The 16342-nt window shown below is 37.3% G+C and overlaps 1 protein-coding gene across 1 annotated transcript; it reads left to right on the top strand.

The window, feature by feature from the left end:
- Positions 1–4123: 4123 nt before the first annotated feature.
- kif25 (kinesin family member 25) lies at positions 4124–15478 on the top strand (the record flags this gene model as incomplete). The annotated part of the gene is given in 9 exon segments (XM_083563438.1): positions 4124–4192; positions 4195–4196; positions 6875–6937; positions 8944–8995; positions 9112–9179; positions 10277–10401; positions 11068–11111; positions 11113–11275; positions 14527–15478. Coding segments are annotated over 9 exon segments (738 nt in total). The 3' UTR covers positions 14679–15478.
- Positions 15479–16342: the final 864 nt, after the last annotated feature.

The following is a 16342-nucleotide window of genomic DNA, read 5'->3' as shown; positions in this document are numbered from 1 at the left end:
ATTCTTTTTTCAAAAAATAGTTGTCATTTAAAGTATCATTTATTCTTTAGAAATTATCTGCACCCTCTACAGCATAGTACAATTATATCCGGCCCCTTAAGATCTTTTTATATAGATCTATTGTTTTTGTTATTACAGTTTTTCTCAACTGCTTTCAGTCATTTCTCACAACAGAACTGCATTTCTCAAAACTACTCGTCCCACCGTCAGAACCTGTTGTCAGTTCTTCACATCATATCAGCAATGTCTTGTTGTTTTCATCAATTTGCAATTGCTTTTGGACAACATGCAAATGGTTCTGTACATCTGTCAGCTGCTTTTGACAATTCTTGTTGCTTTGGTCTTGCTGTGCAAAATAACTTGTCCTGGTTCTCAGCTGAAATGTCACAACCAACAAACCAATTAGTCTTTTTCTCAGGTTGGAAGTCTGTACTATCAAAATGAGTGAACATGTTCTCAGAATTGTAGGTCTGTATAGATTTCTACAAATTGTGAGTACATGTTTGCTAAGAAATATGTCCAGAATTGACAAATTGCTCTCAGGTGAGTTTTCACCTTTGTTGACAAAGAGAAACATTTGCAACTCTAGACTAACCAATGATCAACCAGTTCTGTGAAATAGCTCAGAGGTGCAAATCATGAAGACTGATTTGGCAGGGTCACATATATATACAGTGCACAACACAAGTGTTCCCCTTTCTGATAATGGAAGCTGAAGGAAGAAGAAGAGGATTAAGACTGCGTGGTGGAAGAGTACAGAGACACAGAAGAGGAAGGGGTATAAGATGCCAAAGATACACAGCGCTTCAGATGAAATCAGGGCCACACTAGTGGATCACGTTATCAATCATGGCCTTACAATGGAAGAGGCTGGTCGAAGGGTGAAGCCAAATGTTGGAAGAACAACTGTGTCATTAATAATTCAAACATTTCGTAGAGAGAACAGGTATGTAATGTACTGTATAGTAAAGTAATACTGTAGACTTACTGTTACATATACTGTAACACACCTTAGGTTTTCCATGCATACAGTATTCTTAGTTATTTACTGTATGAATCAAAATCCTGTGATCTTTATACTGCTATAATTTACAATATATTTTCTCATGTAGGACTGCAAGACAACCTTGCAGGGGTGGCAGAGGGCCCCTTTTCACACCTCAGCAGGAGGAAGCAATTTGCAACATGGGTATGTCTAACAATGCCATAAGACTAAGGGAGATACAAAGTGCTATTGTTGAAGACAACAGTATCTTTGAAAATATACAATCTGTGAGCATTTCAACTATAGACAGGGTCTTGAAAAGACATGTAATCACCATGAAGCAGCTGTACAATGTACCCTTTGAAAAAAAATGCTGACAGAGTGAAAGAGCTACGACTCCAGTTTGTACAGGTATGTTGTATACCCACTATACTGTAAGAGTAACTTCTACACATTTGATATTGGTGGAACTTCATAAATCTTTACATTTGATGTAGCTGTAAACAATAAAGACAAATACTGTAATTTATGCACACTGTGTTTTTTTCTGGTATATACCGCATAATGGAAATGGAATCAAGAGAACCACCTCACAACTTCATATACTTGGATGAGGCTGGCTTCAACCCGGCCAAAGGCAGAAGGCGTGGTAGAAATCTAATCGGCCAGAGAGCTACTGTTGATGTCCCAGGCCAACATGGAGGAAATCACTATGTGTGCTGCTATTTCAGATCAAGGTGTGCTAGCTCATATTCCTATTATGTACAACACACAGCATCTCCTTACATTCTTAGACAATCTTTATTGAAATGTCATTCCTGAAGATGAGAGGGACCTCAATCGAGATGATCTACCAAAGTATGTAGTAATTTGTTACAATGTCAGTTTCCATCACTCTGACAACATCAGGCAGTGGTTTGTCCACCACCGCAGGATGCTGATTGAATTCCTTCTACCCTACTCCCCGTTCCTGAACCCAATTGAAGAGTTTTTTTGGAGGTGGAAGGTTTATGATCATCAGCCACATAGGCGGATGACACTGCTGGCTGCCATGGATGCAGCATGTGAGGACATCTCAGCAGATGCATGCAGAGGCTGGATTAGGCACTCAAGAAGATTTTTTCCACCATGCATAGCAAGGAAAAATATATGTTGTGATGTGGATGAGAATCTGTGGCCCAACAGAGAGGGCTGACATGACGCATAGGAAAACTGGCATATAATTTCACCTTTACCTTCTGTACATGTATAGTTTTCCCCACTTTGTCTTTTTCATGTTTTCATTTGTTGGTAAATAGCCTATGTGTAGTTTCCTTTGTTTTCTGTATGTAAGTACCACTATTGACAGTACAGTAAAAATGTGAATACAGTGTGATCTTTTGTTTCGATTCTTCCATATACTGTTACGTGGGTCGATGTTGATTGGTTAACTGAGGTTAGATGGAATCAATCAGAAATATTATCTATTCATACCATGTAAATTACTGTAACACCTGGTTGATGCGTAATGGTTTGCTATTTTAACTTCTTTTTTTACCGGAGGAACACTGTAAATTATGACACACACCAGTACGGTAATTTAGTGGTTTCTAGTCATCAAAAATAACTAAAACTGAGTATGATGTTCTACTGACAACATGACTAATAATTTTGCCTGTCACGTTCACATTGTTAAAAAAATGACATGGGATTCTGCTGCTTCTGACACAATGATTGATGAAAAAACACGCTTTTGCACGATAGACAAAGCATTTTGAGCAGGTGACGCGTATTTTCCGGTTATCCACTATGTTGTGCAGTTTGTACGTGTTGTTTTCAGAAATGCACTTGGAGATCTGCAAACTTCAATTCTGATCTGAGAAATGACTGAAAGCAGTTGAGAAAAACTGTAATGGCCCGGCGATATGAAGCGCTGATAAACACAAACTACATATCCCATAATGCAGCGCTTCGTTTGCATTGTTGAACGCAAGGCTACCTAGTCAAATTCCAGAGTCAATCAAGTCAAGCTTCTGTTGATGTATTTAACCCTATTGTAACGTTATTGTGAAGCCCCTCACAATGGTGAAGAGAAAAGTGGATTCTGAAAACTTTGTCTTATTTATGGAGCGAATGTGACTGTGATTAAGGAATTGAATCTAAGACGCCACTACGAGACAAAACATCAGGATCAGCTGAAAAACCTGAATGCAGAGAAGAAGATACAGAAAGTAGAAGAGTTAAAGAAGAATCTGACATTTCAGCAGATGTTTTTCACCAGAGTAAAATCACAAAGTGAAGCTGGTGTGAAAACAGAGGAGAAATCAGAGTCACATCAGCCATTTATTTACCCAGGGAGAGTTTCTGAAGAGCTGCATGATGAAGCTGTGAGACGTCTGGTGTTTGACAAGAAATTTTTTTTTTTGGGGGAGCAAAATATTTTATTAAAGTTATTTAAAGTTTTTAAAAAAAAAATTATTAATTGCATAAGAGCAAAGAAATCTTATTGTTTTGATTTGTTGTTATTTTGTTTACTTAAAAGCACAATGTTTATTTATTCTTTCAGCTGGTTTTTTTGCAGCATGTTCATATTTCTAACGTATAATTTTGACGGGATATATTTTTATGGAAAGCAAAAGTTTTGGCAATTAAGTTTGACACCCCTGCTCTACAGTTAGCCTCTTGAAATATTTGTAACGCTTTAAGTAATCAGCCACAATTGTTTATACGTTGTTTTTGACATAAAACACTTAGAGGACATTTATTTTAGTAGGTGTAGTTTAAAAAAAAATATTTTTGTGGAAAATGTACTATGAATTTATTTGTGAAAGCGCTCAAAAGAACTCAAATGGAACAGTACACACTAGATAGCGCCAAAACCTACATTGCAAGTAATGTTTGGGCACTCACCTTTATTTATGATTATGATGTATTTAGGCAGAAAGAAAGTAAAACAGAGGATTTATGTATTAGATTTTGGATGCCTGTAAGAGTACATTATGGTAACTATTTTTACTAAATAATGCATGATAGATGACAGTATGACTGTGTGTCAGCCATATCAGAACGTAGTTAATTCTTGTATTGGCTTGCAGTCCAGCATCTGACAAACACTGCACTGCTGGTGACATTTCTACTACTACTATTAAGTGCTATAAAATGCCACATATTGTTGACAGAGATTACATTTTTGCGCATGAGGTATACCTTCTAGAGCACAAACTCGGTGACAGTAAAATGACAACTAAAGTTCAGAGTCAGAACTCAGTGAAATTCTTCAAATAAACAGTTTTATTATCACAAAGTAAATAAACTATTAGATTTCATAATAAAAATTATCCTTTGCAATGGCGAGGCTTGAACCTACAACCGTGGGGGAAAGCGGTTGATTTGTAAATCAACACCTTACCCACTGAGCTATCATTTTTATCTTGTTCAACTAGTCAATAAGCATAATGAACCAACATGGATTCTGGTCTATACTTCAACACCATGTAACTCAAATTAAAAGAAGGCAAACAAGCATTTAAAAACAGACAAAGAAATAAAGCAATCTTTTCAACAGGTATCTTTAATTAACAAATAGATTTACAGATTAATGTAACAAAGTAGACAAACTATTGGATTTCAAAATTAAAATTAAAATCAACCCTGGGCAATGCTGGGGCTTGAAAGCACAAACTTGTAGGGAACTGCTGATCGGTAAACCAGCACCTTAACCACTGAGCTATCATTTCTGACCCAACAACCGGTCAATAAGCCTAATTAACCAGCATGGCTTCTTGTCCAAACTTCAACACCATGTAACTCATATTAAAAGTAGGCCAAACAAGTCTTTCAAAAAAGACAAAGAAATAAAGCAATATTTTCAACAGGTCTCTTTAATTAACAAATAGATTTACAGATTAATGCAACAAAGTAGACAAACTATTGGATTTCAAAATAAAAATTAATCCTTGGCAATGCTGGGGCTTGAACCTACAACCTTGTGGGGACATGCTGATAGGTAAACTAATGCCTTAACCACTGAGCTATCATTTCTGACATAAGCAAGCAGTCAATAAGCCTAATGAACCAACATGGCTTCTTGTCCAAACTTTTATTAAAAGTAGGCCAAACAAGTCTTTCAAAAAAGACAAAGAAATAAAGCAATGTTTTCAACAGGTCTCTTTAATTACCAAATATATTTACAGTTTATTGTCACAATGTAGACAAACTATTAGATTTCAAAATAAATAAAAAACCTTTTTATTTGCAATGGCGGGGCTTGAACCTACAACCTTGCGGGGAGCTGTTGATTGCTAAACCAACACCTTACCCACTGAGCTATCAATTCTAAGTGCTGCAAGCAGTCTATAAGCCTAATGAACCAACAAGGCTTCTTTTCCATACTTCAACACCATGTAACTTTTATTAAAAGTAGGCCAAACAAGTCTTTCAAAAAAGACAAAGAAATAAATCACGAATGTTGAGCTTTTTATACCAAAGACTGTAGAAAGAACATTCACCTATAATCTTATACTCCAGTACTCATGTTAGTTCTCTCTCTCCAGTGTTCTGTATTGTTGAAAGATTTATGATCAAACTCTTGATGTTTTCTGTAAAGCTGCTTTGAGACAATGTCTGTTGTGAAAAGCGCTATACAAATAAACTTGACTTGACTTGACTTGAAATAAAGCAATGTTTTCAACAGGTCTCTTAAATAAACAAATATATTTACAGTTTATTGTCACAACGTAGACAAACTTTTAGATTTCCTTATATATATAAAAAAAAAAAAAAATCCTTTGCTGTGGCGAAGCTTGAACCCACAACCTTGTGGATCCCTGCTGAAAGATAAACCAATGCCTTACGCACTGAGCTATCCTATCGTGTCGTTGCAAGCAGTCAATAAACCTAATGAACCAACAAGGCTTCTTTTCCATACTGCAACACCATGTAACTCATATTAAAAGAAGGCCAAACAAGTTTTTCAAAAAAGACAAAGAAATAAAGCAATCTTTTAAACAGGTCTCTTTAATTATCAAAGAGATTTACAGTTTATTGTCACAAATTAGACAAACTATTAGATTTCAAAAAAGAAATTAAAATGTTCCCTTGGCTATGTCGGGGCTTGAACCTACAACCTTGTGGGAACCTACTGAAAGATAAACTAATGCCTGAACCCATTGAGCTATCCTATCCTGTTTATGCACGAAGTCAATAAGCATAATGAACCAACATGGCTTCTTTTACATACTCCAACACCATCTAACTCATAATAAAAGAAGGCCAAACAAGTCTTTCAAAAAAGACAAAGAAATAAAGCAATCTTTTAAACAGGTTTTTTTTAATTATCAAATAGATTTACAGTTTAATATCACAAAGTAGACAAACTATTAGATAAAAAAAAAAAAAAATTTTTTTAACTTGGCTGTGTCAGGGTTTGAACCCACAACCTTATGAGTAACTGCTGATTGGCAAACCAATGCCTTACCCACTGAGCTATCCTATCCTGTCTTGCAAGCAGTCAATAAGCCTGATGAACCAACATGGCTTCTTTTCCATACTTGAACACCATGTAACTCATATTAAAAGAAGGTCAAACAAGTCTTTCAAAAAAGACAAAGAAATAAAGCAATATTTTAAACAGGTCTCTTTAATTATCAAATAGATTTACAGTTTAATGTCACAAAGTAGACAAACTATTAGATTTCAAAAAAGAAATTAAATTGTTACCTTGGCTGTGTCAGGGCTTGAACCCACAACCTTATAGGGACCTATTAATAGATAAACCAATGCCTTAGGCACTGAGCTATCTTATCCTGTCTTTACAAGCAGTCAATAAACCTAATGAACCAACAAGGCTCCTTTTCCATACTTCAACACCAAGAAACTCATATTAAATCTTTAGTGTAAAATGTTTCGCAGTAAAGAAGAGAGGATTTTAGAGCTGGAGACAAAGAACGCTCTTCTTCACATGATAATTGCTGAGTTATTCTAATAACAGCATTACTAACTGTATATTACACAGGCATGCATCAGTTTCTGTACTCATTGATATATATTTAGTAAATGTAATTTTTTTTAATTTATTTTCTAATAGTGAGAAAATCATCTTATTTCTGGGTTTTCAATTTTTTTACTAGCTTTAATAGGTGTGAAAACTAAACCGTAAAAAATAGTGGGTATATGGTCATTGCTTCTAGGTTACAGTCAGGGATTTGTTCTGACTGATGGTCAGATTGTTTTTTACATGTTAAGAGGTTCGTTATGAAAGTGATGAGGATGGACAGGATTAGAAATTAGTTTATTAGAGGGACAGCGCATGTAGGACGTTTTGGAAACAAGGTGAGGGAGGCACGATTGAAATGGTTTGGACATGTGCAGAGGAGGGACATGGGGTATATCAGTAGGAGAATGCTGAGGATGGAGCCGCCAGGAAGGAGGAAAAGAGGAAGTCCAAGGAGGAGGTTTGAGGGAGGACATGCAGGTAGTTGATTTGAAAGAGGCAAATGTAAAGTACAGGGGTGTATGGAAACGGATGATCTGCTGTGGCGACCCCTAATGGGAGAAGCCAAAAGAAGAAGAAACAAGGCTAATTTTCTGAGAGTTGGCTTGTTCAGGTGTTGGTGAATTGTTATTATATGTGGCCTTTTTATCCTCTAAACCTGCTCAAGTGTATGGGAAAACTTTAGAGGAGGATGTAATTCTGGCAAAGAGGCACTGTCAACACCAGGGACATGTGCGAAAGAGCACTCTTGTTCCCTTGGCCAAACTCCTCTCACATGTTCAGGTAATGCCACATAAGAAACAGCTTTGTGTATGCAATGTTTGACTTGTTTTTAGTTTTAGTTAGCTACAGGCACAGGCACAGGTGGCTTCTCTACAGCGCTGCCTATATCAGAGAGGATGAAGAGAAAGCAGATACACAACATGTTAATTGCTGATTAATTTTGTTGGTGTATGAAATGCATTGGTGGGCATTCAGGGCCAGCAAAGCTTTCTCTGCTGGCCTAAACACTATCAGAAGCACTGACCTACATTTACAACCTAAATTCTAATATTTGTTCCATGAAACTGTATTAATTTATTCACAACGGTTTATTCTCTTTGGAGGAAGAGAAATTAAAATGGTCTTGGACATACTTAAAAATCCAGTTCCAAGAAAATCTAGACATCGTGAGGAGGTTGGCCAACCCCAAAGCTCGCTAGCGTGGCTTAGCACGAGAAAGGGTTTGTTCCCCACTTCGAGAACAGTAAATGCGAGCGGTACTACTGGATTACAGCCTCAGAGGAGCGGTGCAATTTATGCAGTTGTAGTGTAGAGGTTTGGAGCTTGCTTTAGTGAAATGGTATTCACCCTCATATGTGAAATATATTGCGTTTTTGTATAGTATTGATGGTTTATATAATTGTGATGTGATAGTGGTGGTATTAAGAGGTTAGGGTTAGGGTTAAGTCGGGTCAGTCCTCACTGAAGGCTCAGGTACCAAATGCACGATGAAATGAAATTAACTGATGATTGTACTGATGAAATGTAATTAACAGCTCATTTGATCTTTGTAGTATGAACTAACACTAGATTACATAAATCTTTTTTATCTATTGTGGAGGGCTGGTTGTTAGATTTATAGAGTCATGATACTTTAGCTGTAATGGATGTAATACAGAGTATGGAAATAAAATATAGGATCAAAGAATAGACATTTTATTGTATCTTATGGTGCAACTATGTTTTATGTTTTAAAAAGATGTATTAAAAAATGACACTATACTAATTACTGCTGGTTTCAGGGGTTGAGGGGTAATATTAGAGTTCACTGCACTGCCTTTTGACCACATCCAAGGCTTTTTAACCACTAACGCGTATAAAATTCCAATCAATCATTGTACTTCTCAAACTTATTTATCTATGGTGATGCAATTCTCCTGCCACTTAAGTAGGTCAAGATTTATAACAGTGTACAGAACTGCTAATGCATGTGTTAAATTCTGTTTTACTGTTCCATATTCTCATCCCCAGAGGTGGTGGTGCAGGCTGTTAGTGATGTAAGTGAATTGGTTAGTCTAATATTAATGTGATTTATACAGGTTCCATGACCACTACTGACCTGCATAGTGATCTAATACTATGCAATAAATTTGTGCCTTTTTTTTTTTTACAGGATTCTGTTCTTGTGAATTGTGTCAAGCATGGGAGTCCACGAATGAACAAAATGTTTGAATTTGAAAGGTATAATATCATGTCATGTACACAGCCTTACATAAATATAAATTTTCCTTATCACTATCTGTATTTAAAAATACATTAGACATTAATTGCGTAACTCTATTGCGAACTTTATTGCGTAACCCGATCAGGCATAACATTATGACCACCAAATGAGGATGGGTTCCCCTTTTGAGTCTGGTTCCTCTCAAGGTTTCTTCCTCATAACATCTAAGAGAGTTTTTCCTTGCCACAGTCGCCACGGCTGCTCATCAGAGATAAATACACACCATTCACCTTGACTGTTGATTTCTGTAAAGCTGCCTTGTGACAATGTCTGTTGCGCTATAAAAATAAACTTGACTTGACTTGACCACCTGCCTAATATTGTGTTGGTTCCCCCTTTGCTGATAAAACAGTTCTGACCCAACGAGCATTAACAGCATTAGTTCAAGTGATGGGAAAATGTTATGCTACTGCATCCAAAGACAATTGTGTGCCTCCAACTTTTTGCAGTTTCGCCAAATAGTAAATATTAATAAATTATCCATGAGAGAATTGAATAAAAACTGTATAAATACTATATATAAATATATATAATATATAAAATAAATATTTTGAATGAATTCCGAATATATTGAATGATAACTGAATATATTGACTGGATTCTAAATATATTAAATGAAAAGCATGAATATACTAAATGGATCCTGAATATATTGAATGAAACCTGACGTCATCAAGGCGCCATCTTGTACTTTAGGCAGAATAAAAAATATATACTTTAGGCAGAAGGAGTGAGTCAACGAGTTGCTGCAATTCTGAGAAATGAAGAGATGGTTAACGCATTAGTGAGTGCGTGTAATTCTGAGTTTACACATACTCACCAATGTGTTAACCATCTTTTCATTTCTCAAAATTATATTAATTAATAATCCATATATACTGTGTGTGTGTGTGTGTGTGTGTGTGTGTGTGTGTGTGTGTGTGTGTGTGTATATATATATATATATATATATATATATATATATATATATATATATATATATATATATATATATATATATATATACACATTCTCAATCATTTTATTTGTAATGTTGCACTGTTGTGTATATTTTATATTTTAGAGCCCACAGTCCCACGCTAGTGCACAGAGACTCTTCCAGATCCCGCCTTATTGTTACCCTAACTGTCACATCCAAGAGCCCCAACCCTCAGGCACTGGGTATAATTTCTTATCTGTGTATGATAGACAAATTTATGCACACGCACACAGAAAATTCAATTTCAGTTTAATTGTATTTGTATAGCACTTTTAACAATGGACATTGTCACCATGGAGACACACACACACACACACACACACACACACACACACACACACACACACACACACACACACATACTCCAAAAGCATCACTGTCCTTATCACCACCAGGCTCTTGTACTGTAAATCTCTCCCCCTCTCTCTCTCTCTCTCTCTCTCTCTCTTTGTGTCTTTCTTTCTCGCTCTCTCTCTCTCTCTCTCTCTCTCTCTCTCTCTCTCTCTCTCTCTCTCTCTCTCATACATACTCTTTCTTGGAAAGTTTTCCTTTTCTTAACTTTATAAGCAGCAGTTCATTTTCACGCACAGTTGAGCCTTATCTGAAAAACAGACCATTCAAAGACAGCTATATTTCCTTACTCATCTCCAGAATACATTATCTGCACATTCATAGTCACAAACGAGCTTATCTAGCCTCTGCATTTAAAACAGAAAACTTCACTCCAGTCCACCCAAAGTTATATTTGTCAGGAAAAAGGATTATAATAATATTATTGACACTGAAAGAGCATAAATTCATTGGCATGTAGCAGTGTGACTAAATAGCAGTGTGACCTCAGGGTGTGTGTATACTACAGCTCACAGGTTGGCAGAATGTCCAACGTGGACCACAGAAGCAGTGGTGGAGCCCCCCGTTGCCCCAGAGCTGCCTCCTCTCGCTTTTCCAGCTTTGGTTCTTCCCCTCAGCCCTTCACCTGCCATTCACTGTGTCCCTCCTCTTGGCTTGCAATTCACCAGGAGCCTCTCAGAACAAAGCTGTTGCTGGTTAACTTGGCAGGGAGCAAGTGTACAGGTAAGAATGCTGTCAGTCACAAAGTTACAAGAAGTTGTGCATTTTAAGGAAGAGCATTATCTTGCTTAGATCACTGTCACTTATCAGTGTAAAAAAACAAAACGTTTTATATGTTTTGCTGACTCACAAATTACCCCCCCCCCCCCCCCACCTCACATTTCAGCAACCAAAATTGTTTTCAAGAGATATACAGTGGGTACGAAAAGTATTCAAACCCCCTTAAATTTTTTACTCTTTGTTATATTGCAGCCATTTGCTAAAATCATTTAAGTTCATTCTTCTTCCTCATGAATGTACACATAGCTCCCCATATTGACAGAAAAACACAGAATTGTTGACATTGTTGCAGATTTATTAAAAAAGAAAAACTGAAATATCACATGGTCCTAAGTATTCAGACCCTTTGCTGTGACACTCATATATTTTACTCAGGTGCTTTCCATTTCTTCTGATCATCCTTGAGATGGTTCTACACCTTCATTTGAGTCCAGCTGTGTTTGATTATACTGATTGGACTTGATTAGGAAAGCCACACACCTGTCTATATAAGACCTTCCAGATCACAATGCATGTCAGAGAAAATGAGAATCATGAGGTCAAAGGAACTGCCTGAAGAGCTCAGAGAATTGTGGCAAGGCACAGATCTGGCCAAGGTTACAAAAAGATTTCTGCTGCACTTAAGGTTCCTAAAAGCACAGTGGCCTCCATAATCCTCAAATGGAAGACGTTTGGGACGACCAGAAACCTTCCTAGAGCTGGCCGTCCAGCCAAACTGAGCTATTGGGGGAGAAGAGCCTTGGTGAGAGAGGTAAAGAAGAACCCAAAGATCACTTTGGCTGAGCTCCAGAGATGCAGTCAGGAGATGGGAGAAAGTTGTAGAAAGTCAATCACTGCAGCCCTCCACCAGTCAGGGCTTTATGGCAGAGTGGCCCGACGGAAGCCTCTCCTCAGTGTAAGACACATGAAAGCCTGCATGGAGTTTGCTAAAAAACACCTGAAGGACTCCAAGATGGTGAGAAATAAGATTCTCTTGTCTGATGAAACCAAAATAGAACTTTTTGGCCTTAATTCTAAGCGGTATGTGTGGAGAAAACCAGGCACTGCTCATCACCTGTCCAATACAGTCCCAACAGTGAAGCATGGTGGTGGCAGCATCATGCTGTGGGGGTGTTTTTCAGCTGCAGGGACAGGACGACTGGTTGCAATCGAGGGAAAGATGAATGCGGCCAAGTACAGGGATATCCTGGACAAAAACCTTCTCCAGAGTGCTCTGGACCTCAGACTGGGCCGAAGGTTTACCTTCCAACAAGACAATGACCCTAAGCACACAGCTAAAATAACGAAGGAGTGGCTTCACAACAACTCCGTGACTGTTCTTGAATGGCCCAGCCAGAGCCCTGACTTAAACCCAATTGAGCATCTCTGGAGAGACCTAAAAATGGCTGTCCACCAACGTTTACCATCCAACCTGAAAGAACTGGAGAGGACCTGCAAGGAGGAATGGCAGAGGATCCCCAAATCCAGGTGTGAAAGACTTGTTGCATCTTTCCCAAAAAGACTCCTGGCTGTATTAGATCAAAAGGGGGCTTCTACTATATACTGAGCAAAGGGTCTGAATACTTAGGACCATGTGATATTTCAGTTTTTCTTTTTTAATAAATCTGCAACAATGTCAACAATTCTGTGTTTTTCTGTCAGTATGAGGTGCTATGTGTACATTCATGAGGAAGAAGAATGAACCTAAATGATTTTAGCAAATGGCTGCAATATAACAAAGAGTGAAAAAGTTAAGGGGGTCTGAATACTTTCCGTACCCACTGTATTTTAGAGTAGTCAATGTGCAGCACGTATAGCAGTACAGATTTACTGTCCTCCGAATATAATTCATTATATAATTAATTAAGCCATTGATGTCTAAATAACTGCCAACATAAGTGGATACACCCTATGTGAACATGTTAAAACTGTGTTCAAAGTGTCAATATTTTGTGTGTGCACAATTATTATGTAGCACTGTCTTAATCCTTCTGATCATGGAATTCACCAGAGCTGCACAGGTTGTTGCTGGGATCCTCTTCCACACCTTTCATGTTTAACACATGGCGCTTCTACACCTTTAACATGAGGATCCCTCACAGGTGCTCAATAGGGTTCAGGAATGGAGACATACTTAGCCACTCCATCACCTTCAGCTACAGCTTCCTCTGCATGGTAGTTGTCATCTTTCTAAAGTAGGGGTCATCGTGTTCTGCTTCAGAAGTTCAAAGTACATGTAGCACTTGACGCACAGCATGAGAATTACTTTGATCGACCCTTGTGAGGCCTGTTCCTAGTGAAACCATCTTGGAAAACCTCTGTATGATCCTGGCCACTGTACTGTATCTCAGTTTCAGAATGTTACCGATTCTCTTATTGTCTCGGCCAGCCTTGTGGAGAGAAACGATTCTAATTCTCAAATATTCAAAGAGTTATTTGTCATGAGGTGCCATGTTGAACATCCAGTGGTCCTTATGAGAAAATTATAGTTTTAATGTTCACTTTTGTTGCCAGCTATTTTGACAATAATGGCTGTATATTGAGTTATTTTTAGAGCACAGTAAATCTATAACACTATACAAGCTGCACATTTACTACACTAAAATATATCCAAGTTTCATTTCAGTTTCTGAAATGTGAGGGGTGTACTCACTTTTGTGAGATACTGTAGAATTATTTAACTGATAGTCTAATAGCAAAATTGCCTAATGAATTACTCTGCAACATTAATGAGGCATAATAACAATAAAGGAAACATTATTGGTATAAAATAAGGTCACACTTCTGATATGAAAAATACAGATTTTTAAGATAAAAACTGGTTTTGATTTGTGTGTGTTTGTGTGCTGTAGGCACATCAGGAGTCAGAGGTTCAGTTTAGTGGGAAAGCGCCTGAATAAACCACAGCCTCTCTTTCTTCTCTCTCTTTGTCTGATGTTCTGTGAGCTCTGACGTCCCCATGGGCCCTACCGTTACAGCAAATTTACTTAAGCAGGCAAACAAGGTGTTTTATATGACAGCACATGCAAATAGTGTGTTGCACAAGTATTTACCCTCTTGGATTTCTGAATTAGGGGATGGGAGCTGTATAATTTATATGATGTATATATGTTTATATAAAAATCTAAAGTTTCGTTTGCTTTTGCATTTCCAGAGTTGCTGTGAAACCCATTATATCATATCTGATGCAGCTTTTCTCTCTCTCCTATTTGTAGGAGGTGATGCTAAGCTGCTGGTGATGCTTTGTGTATCTCACACTCAGCAATTTCTGTCAGAGACTCTGCTGTCTTTGGGATTTAGCTACAGAGCCAAACAGATTCAGAGGGACACACCACACAGGAAGAATGATGGGCTGAAAAGAAAATAAATCAGTAGAATGGAAAAAAAAAAACAGATTATGACATAAATTAAGTGTTTGGATCAGCCTACATGTGAGTTTTCATGATGAGGCCAGTTTATGTGACTATACAGCCCAGACATCAGATGGTGAATATGAGAAATCTTTTTTGTTCTTTTTTTTTATAAGTATACTAGTAAAGGGAAGATACTAGTATTGCATGTATGGTATATTTATAAGGTTTTTTTGTCAGTTCTGTATTGTTATTGGCTTGTATAAGGAACAGGTAAGATTATATTCATAAAGTATTGTCTTAAATATTGTTCTATATTTTTTTAATTGTTGGCATTATCCGGAAGACATTTGTTTATTTGGGAGTTTTCATTTAGCCAGATGTTAAATGGTAAGACACAATAGAATTTGATTACATTATCCAGCCTCTGACATAACAATATGTAGTGTGATTTACAAGATCTACAGGTATACAACAAGATGCTGTATAATGGCCATATGTTTAGTTTACTGTTTGTAAAGGCCATTATTTGTATATAACAGCAACTTGTTAAATCTTTAAAAATATATACGTTTTTAATTCCTTCATTTGATTGGATCTGGAAATACTATAACAGAGAGTAGGTATGTGCAAGTTAGTGAGGGTTGTTATCAAAAAAGATTCCAGACTCCAAACAGTTTACCTGTAATGTTATGCAGTTGTAGCATGTCTGTGAATGGTTGGATCATCGAATCTAAGTGCTTGGCTCCCAAAGATTCTTTCTTTTTTTTCCCTATTTTTGGTGATTAGAGTGTTTCCTAACGTTAGCGTGAAACATGAATAGGTAAGTGTGTATAAAGTGGATGGTAAAAACAGTTCAAGTCTTGTCTCTGGGTCTTCAGGGGTTTATGATTTGACTCAATTTCTCCCTTTGATTAATGGTTTGTCTTTATAAACTCTCATCTTTGTGTTTCTGTGTTGTAAAGATGTTTCTTTTATGTTCAGAAAAATAAAAATAAATATTTGACATTTATGAGATTTATAATTCCCTGGATTATGCTGATGTGAACGCACACCAACATCTAAACTTCAAGAAAATGCAAGCGTTTTACGTATATTTACATACATTATATGGACAAAAGTTTGTGAACACCTGAACCTATAAGATTATAAATGATTTTTTAACATCCTATTCCCCATTTAATCCCAATTTGCTGTTATTATAACCTCTGGGAAGATGTTCCACTAGATTTTGGGTTGTGATTATGGATATTTGTGCTCATTTAGACAAAATGGTAGTAAAGTCAAGTACTGATGTAGGGTGAGGAGTCAAAGAGGAGGTTTATGGATGTGGTGAGGGGAGACATGCAGGTGGTTGGGGTGAAAGAGGCGATGTACAGGACAGGTGGATATGAAGAAGGATGATCCGCTGTGGCGACCCCTAATGGAGAAGCCGAAAGAAGAAGAAAATTGTTTACAAATCTGTCTTAATCTGTGTTAGTGAGCACTTCTTTGCTGAGATAATCCATCCACCTCACAGGTGTGGCAGATCAAGATGCTGATTAGACAGCATGATTATTGCACAGGTGTGCCTTAGGCTGGCTACAATTAAAGGCCACTCTAAAATTTGCAGTTTTATTACACAGCACAATGCAACAGATGTCGAAAGTTTTAAGGGAGCGTGCAATTGGCATGCTAACTG

The sequence above is a fragment of the Silurus aristotelis genome, assembly GCF_946808225.1.
Source record: "Silurus aristotelis genome assembly, chromosome: 15".
NCBI lineage: Eukaryota > Metazoa > Chordata > Actinopteri > Siluriformes > Siluridae > Silurus > Silurus aristotelis.
This window is presented reverse-complemented; position numbering and strand designations above follow the sequence as displayed.